At 44.1% G+C, this 6,492-nt stretch overlaps 1 protein-coding gene across 1 annotated transcript; it reads right to left on the reverse strand.

The window, feature by feature from the left end:
* Positions 1–898: 898 nt before the first annotated feature.
* LOC134658621 (uncharacterized) lies at positions 899–4,953 on the reverse strand. The gene is made up of 3 exons (XM_063514273.1): positions 4,254–4,953; positions 2,137–4,113; positions 899–1,821 (listed from the first exon to the last, which is right to left on the reverse strand). The coding sequence occupies exons 1-3, from the start codon at positions 4,951–4,953 to the stop codon at positions 899–901; spliced, it is 3,600 nt and encodes a 1,199-aa protein (XP_063370343.1).
* Positions 4,954–6,492: the final 1,539 nt, after the last annotated feature.

Genomic DNA, 6,492 nt, shown 5'->3' on the forward strand with positions numbered 1-6,492 from the left:
CGAAACTCAGTTATCTGCCTCTTAATCGCTCGAATATGCAAGAGTGATAGAGAGGTTAGATTATGACAAAATTTCGACTGTGACTGATTGTGGTAGTGGCGCCCCCTACGCATAGTTTCGCGTAATATTCCCTATTATTCAATATCAAAATATTAATAAAACGGGTCAGCTATGTGTTCTTAGAACGTCGAAGTTTGCTAGGTAAGAAAGCGGGGTAGTTAATAGTACATTATTGTCGAGGTTCGGAAGTAGCTACTTGCAGGCTGAGGATTCGTTTTAAACGGACGACCTTGGGAGTCCGTTTAATTGAATCCGAAGCCAGCAAGTAGCCTTCCAGCCGAGTCATATATAGTGCTTTTCTCAAAAATGGTGCAAGAAATAGAAATATTTTACAGAACTTACAGAAGCAACGTTCTAATTTTCACAGAAAAAATACAACCATTAAAAAAATTTGCTTGCCGCCTTTAAAAAAAAAAAGAAGTGTATTTTTCGGCTGAAAATACGCCAACCTATTTGAGACACCTAAATAGTCGCGGTACCAACATTAAGCCTGTAACAGACTATCGCACCGCACCGCGACCTTGGAGCGTCGCACCCATAAGTGAGAGCGAGAAAGAGATATCTGTTTCTCGCTCTCACTTATGGGTGCGACGCTCCAAGGTCGCGGTGCGGTGCGATAGTCAGTTATAGGCTTGTGGTTTCACAATCAAACCACCGAGTATGGTTCATAAACTGTATTTAAATAACTATAACTAATAGGATAAACGTAAATAATTTGCATTGAACATAAATGAATTTTCTAACTGACGTGTCGCTGTCGACATAAGTATGGCAAAGAAACGGCCAGTGCGGGTTGGAACCTCTGTGGTTCCTACAATACTCCCCCCCTAGACCGTGGCTACGGTCGATAATATTGCAGGTGAGCAGGGAATCGTACATGCCGACCACTCCGTGTCCTTTGCGCTAAGCCCTGATCTGGTGACGTTTGATCATCTGCATCTGCACCATGATTTGAATCAGAGCTATCTGAAGCTGTTTCGTCGCCTGTACGCACAGGTGATGAGAAAGGTGCGAAATCATCTCTAGCTAAATATGCTGGTTTCAATCGGTCGATTGTAACCTTGATTGCTTTTCCGTTGACTTCAATATCGAAGGTTTTAACTCCATGGCGCAATACCTTGAACGGTCCTTGGTATGGTGCTTCCAGAGATCGTCGTTCTGGACCTTGACGCAAAAATACATATGCAGAATCCTTCAAGTCTTTCGGAATGTAAAAGGGACGGTTGGAGCTCGTGTGCCATGATGTTGGCTGCGGAGAAAGTTGGCTCATGTGCTTTCGAAGGCGACTGGCAAAATCGCAGATGTCTACTACTGACTCTGAAGAAGAGGAAGAGAAGAACTGACCTGGTAATGTAAGTGGTTCGCCATATAGCAGTTCAGCAGGAGAGCTATTTAGATCTTCTTTCCATGCGCTTCTAATGCCCAGTAGCACTAAGGGAAGCGCTTCTGTCCACTGAGTTGTAGCGTGACACATAATGGCGGCCTTAAGTTGTCTATGGAGCCTTTCCACGAGACCGTTAGCAGCCGGATGATAAGCTGTGGTGGTTAAATGAGTCGAACCCATGAGTGCGGAGATCTTTTTGAACAGTTGTGACTCAAATTGACGTCCGCGGTCGGTAGTTATTCGTTCTGGGCAGCCGAATCGTGCAATCCAGCCTCCAACGAAGGCCGCGGCGCAGGTGTCTGCTGTGATGTCTTGTAATGGGTAAGCCTCAGGCCAACGAGTGAAGCGGTCAACGATTGTTAGACAATACCTGAAACCTGATGACAGTGGTAAAGGGCCCACTATGTCGATATGTACGTGGCGAAAGCGTGCTGACGGAAGGCTAAATTCTGCCAAGGGCGCATTAGTGTGTCTTGTGACCTTGCTACGCTGACATTGTTGACATTCTTTTGCCCACTGCATACAATCTTTTTTAATGCCAGGCCACACAAACCTTTGGGTCAGTAAGCGACTAGTTGCCTTTGCTCCAGGATGGCTAAGGTTATGAAGTGAATCGAAGATTTGTCGACGAAATGCTAATGTAAGAAATGGTCTTGGTTTCGATGTAGAAACATCACAGTAAATTTGTGCACCTGAGACTGAGGATGTAATCTTTTGCAGCTGAAGTGAAGATCCGCCTTGTAGAAGCTCCGACAGTTCAGTGTCGCTTGTCTGGGCTTCCGCGAGGGCTTGATAATCTAAGAATGTAGTAAGCTCCTCGATTCTGGAGAGAGCGTCAGCCACTATGTTATCCTTCCCAGACACAAATCGGATATCTGTCGAAAATTGGGATATAAAATCCAAATACCTGAATTGTCTCGGTGAGCACTTGTCGCGGTTTGTCATGAAGGCAAACGTTAGTGGTTTGTGATCAGTTAGGATTGTGAATGAGCGGGCTTCTACCATATATCGGAAATACTTGATGGCTTCATATATCACGAGTAACTCTCGATCGTATGGGCTATATTTTTGTTGAGCTGAATTTAGCTTCTTGGAGAAGAAAGCCAATGGTTCCCACAATCCGTTTTTGCGTTGTTGAAGTACAGCTCCAATGGCGACATCTGATGCATCCGTTTGTAAAGCCAGCTCTGCGTCAGAGTCTGGGTGGGCCAATAAAGTAGCCTTTGACAGATGTGACTTACTCAGTTGGAATGTCTCACGCAGCGCTGGGGTCCAAACAATAGGTGTTGATGCTTTCGGATCTCCAGCGAGCAAGGCGGTAAGTGGTGCCAATATTTTAGCTGCTCCTGGAACAAACCGCCTATAGAAATTAAGCATACCCAAATACCTTCGTAATTCCTTAACGGTTTGCGGTGCTGGGAAGTCGTTAATAGCTTGCACCTTCGACTCCAATGGACTTATGCCCTGTGCTGAGACGCGATATCCTAGGAAGGTTACCTCAGATTGTCCAAAGACACACTTCGAAGTGTTGATCAAAACACCGTAGTCTTGAAGTCGTCTGAAGAGCTGACTCAGATGCTCTTTATGTTCGATTTCTGAGGATGAGGAGATCAAAATGTCGTCTAGGTAACCGTAGGCAAAGTCGAATCCACGAAGGAGTTCATCCATGAACCTTTGGAATGTTTGGGCTGCGTTACGCAATCCAAAAGTCATAAAGGGAAATTCGAACATTCCGAACGGTGTCGTTATCGATGTTTTGGGAATATCCGGTCCATATACGCGTATTTGATTGTAGGCTTTGATTAGGTCTATGGTGGAAAATATGTTTTTGCCTGCTAGCATATAAGCGAAATCTTGTATGTGACGAACAGGGTACTGGTCGGGTATAGTTCGAGCATTAAGCGCCCTATAGTCTCCACAAGGTCTCCACTCATTGTTTTTCTTGCGCACCAGATGTAAAGGTGACGACCATGGACTCTCTGATCTGCGAGCTGTGCCGTTCTGCAGCATGTCATCGAATTCTTTTTTAGCAATCTTTAAGCGCTCAGGATCCAGACGTCGAGGGCGGCTGGAGACCGGGGGTCCAGGTGTTGTCCTTATATGATGCACTGTATCGTGCTTAGGGGCACCTAGTTTACCGGCGGGGCGAGTGATATCCGGGAAGTCGCGCAGAAGCAGCGTATACATGGAGTCGTTAGTCGAGGTCGTGCGAATCGATGATATAGTTTCAGCCGCGCTGACTTGCTGTGCGTCAGTAAAGAGAGAAGTAGTTTTGTCGATAAGCTTTTGATTGCGGCAGTCGACGAGCAAATTGTAAAAGATCAAAAAATCAACGCCAATAATAGGCTTCGAGACATCAGCTACTGTAAATCGCCATTCAAAAATTCGTCGCAGGCCGAAATCGAGGTGTAAAGTAATATAACCATACGTTGCGATTACCGTACTGTTGGCGGCGTATAATTCATAATCAGTTTTCTTTCGTCGTTCGTTGACAAGTAACCGTGGAAATACGCACAGGTCTGAACCCGTGTCGATTAGATATTGGGTCTTTGTTGTACGATCTGTCATGAATAGACGGCCTGACGAAATGGGGCAGACGTTCTCGGCCACTATTGCCTGCCCTGAATGTTTCCCGACTTGAATGTACATGGCTCCACGCAGTTTGTTGCCTTAGAACCAAAATTATAGTGGTACCAGCAAACAGTGAATCCTTCAGGAACGTCACGGCGAGTGTATGTAGAGCGTTGGCGAGATTTCGATCGAGACGCGTTTCGGTTCTGAGATTGATAGAGTCGAGTCTGTTGTCTACCTCGGCGTTGCATATTGTCCTCACTGAGTAAAGCTTCCACTTGTTGGGCTAGCTGATCAACGCGTCGACTTAATTCTGAGACGGCACCCGTCGGTTCGGCTGATGTGCTGGCTACGTGCCTCGAACTTGGTGCCAGTTCTTGGATTCGGTCGGCTAACTCTGCTATATCATCGAGTGGAAGTCTTGGTTGCGACGCCACAATAGTTTGTACATTATTGGGTAAACGGCCGGACCAAACTTGACGTAAGAAGTCATCAGGAACTGATGGTCCAGCTAAACTTCGTAAATGCCTCAGAAATTGTGTGGGCTTGCGATCGCCGAGTTCTTCGTGTAGCATCAGTTGTCTAATTTTTTGCTCCTGAGAGACTGATAATCGTCTAATTAATTCTGCCTTCAGTTTATCATACTTATTTGATTCAGGTGGTGATAAGATTATATCCTTTACTTCAATCGCAAACTGTGGGTCGAGTTTTCCAATGACATGATAGAATTTTGTTGTATCGCTGGTGATTCCGGATAAAGTAAACTGACTTTCGAGTTGCGCGAACCATACCGCCGGCTCTTCGGGCCAAAATGGAGGAACACGTATGCCGACCCGGAAAACGCCGGTCGTTGGAATTGCACTGGTTGATGGTGGATTCTCTGCTTGCACTGCCGGAGGTACCGTCACATCACTATTGTTGTCGTTATCGTCCGACATCGTTTTTGTGCTTTTAGTCGTGGTCACCAATGTGGTTTCACAATCAAACCACCGAGTATGGTTCATAAACTGTATTTAAATAACTATAACTAATAGGATAAACGTAAATAATTTGCATTGAACATAAATGAATTTTCTAACTGACGTGTCGCTGTCGACATAAGTATGGCAAAGAAACGGCCAGTGCGGGTTGGAACCTCTGTGGTTCCTACAGGCTTTATAATAATAAGTGCTGATCATCTGTTTGGCTGTTTAAGGGACCTATGCCTTCATTTGATATGGCCATTTAAAGTTTTAAAAAGTTTGGAACTCGTTAAATAATGGAATTTGTATGCGACATTGCAGTCCCGAAATCGAGACTGCAATGTTTTTAACTTTTTAATTTTTTGAATGACCATAAACTACGCACTTCGCGACCTATTTTTTAACCGGCAACGTCGACTTTGCCGTCCATTTTTGAGAAAACTAATGTTACCTACGGTTTAAACTCACGTGTCACGTTTTAGTCACTCGCGCGACATGTTTCGGTCGACACGCTCCGTGATTGTTATATGCCATTAAAGGGGCCCACAGATTACCAGTCCACCGGACGATATCGGCCTGTCAGTTAAACGCAAAAAGTGACAGTTCCGAACAACTGACAGGCCGAAATCGTCCGGCGGACTGGTAATCACTGGGCCCCTAGGGTTCTTGCTTAATTGGACATTCCAAAGCGTAAGTATTGAACCAATTTAGCTAGGACCCTAAAGGGCTCAACAATCCCGGAACGTGATGGTATATACCTACATCCTTGTATCATCACGTTGTTGGTTGTCTTAGAATACTCTAAGACGTCTAAGACAACTGAATTAGTAAACAGTAGATAGCAATAGGACTTCATTTCTATTCACTAACCTTGTAGCTAGTAGTATTTGCCGATCTCGAAATAATTGATAAACTATACGCATCCTTTCCAAACCAAACGTCGTAAGTCACACTCATATTCTTTGACATTCGGCCATTTTGCTCAAACTATACGCGTATACGTCTCGGAACTAAAGGTCCTAAGTCACAATAATTCTTTATGACGCTTCGACATTTTGCACAAGCTAAACGCATAGACAACTCGGAAGTAAAAGGTCGTAAGTCACCCTACTGTTTTATGAAATTCCGATGTTTTGCATAAACTGTACGCATAGATTTTTCGAAAGGTCGTAAGTGTCGCAGAATTTTGTACTGAGATACGACGTATAGACCGTATACTAGAAATGGTAACGCATCTGCCCCGTGGCATTAAGGGTATCAATTCTATAGGAATGCTATTAGATATTGAAGGTTGAATATTGGTTTGATGTTTTCACATTTTAGATGTAGATCTAAATAATAAACACCTATTTTATTTATACTCACCAATTACGGTTTAAACTGCAAATTATACCCACTTACCCTTACAACCACTAAATATTCTGTAACCTACCCATTTCTTTTTAGAGCACGATTGTCGTTTGTTTTTACACCACTATTACCGTTTGTATTTAGCAGTTACGTTACCCTTTCTTT

Source organism: Cydia amplana, chromosome 23 (genome assembly GCF_948474715.1).
Source record: "Cydia amplana chromosome 23, ilCydAmpl1.1, whole genome shotgun sequence".
Taxonomy (NCBI): domain Eukaryota; kingdom Metazoa; phylum Arthropoda; class Insecta; order Lepidoptera; family Tortricidae; genus Cydia; species Cydia amplana.

Excerpts from the sequence above, each read along its gene's own strand:
- LOC134658621 (XM_063514273.1), bottom strand. The coding sequence starts at position 4,953 with ATGTCGGACGATAACGACAACAATAGTGATGTGACGGTACCTCCGGCA. Across the intron at positions 4,114-4,253 it reads GGACAATATGCAACGCCGAG|GCAACAAACTGCGTGGAGCC; the intron begins GTAGACAACAGA and ends TTTGGTTCTAAG. Across the intron at positions 1,822-2,136 it reads GATTACATCCTCAGTCTCAG|GTTTCAGGTATTGTCTAACA; the intron begins GTGCACAAATTT and ends CACTGTCATCAG.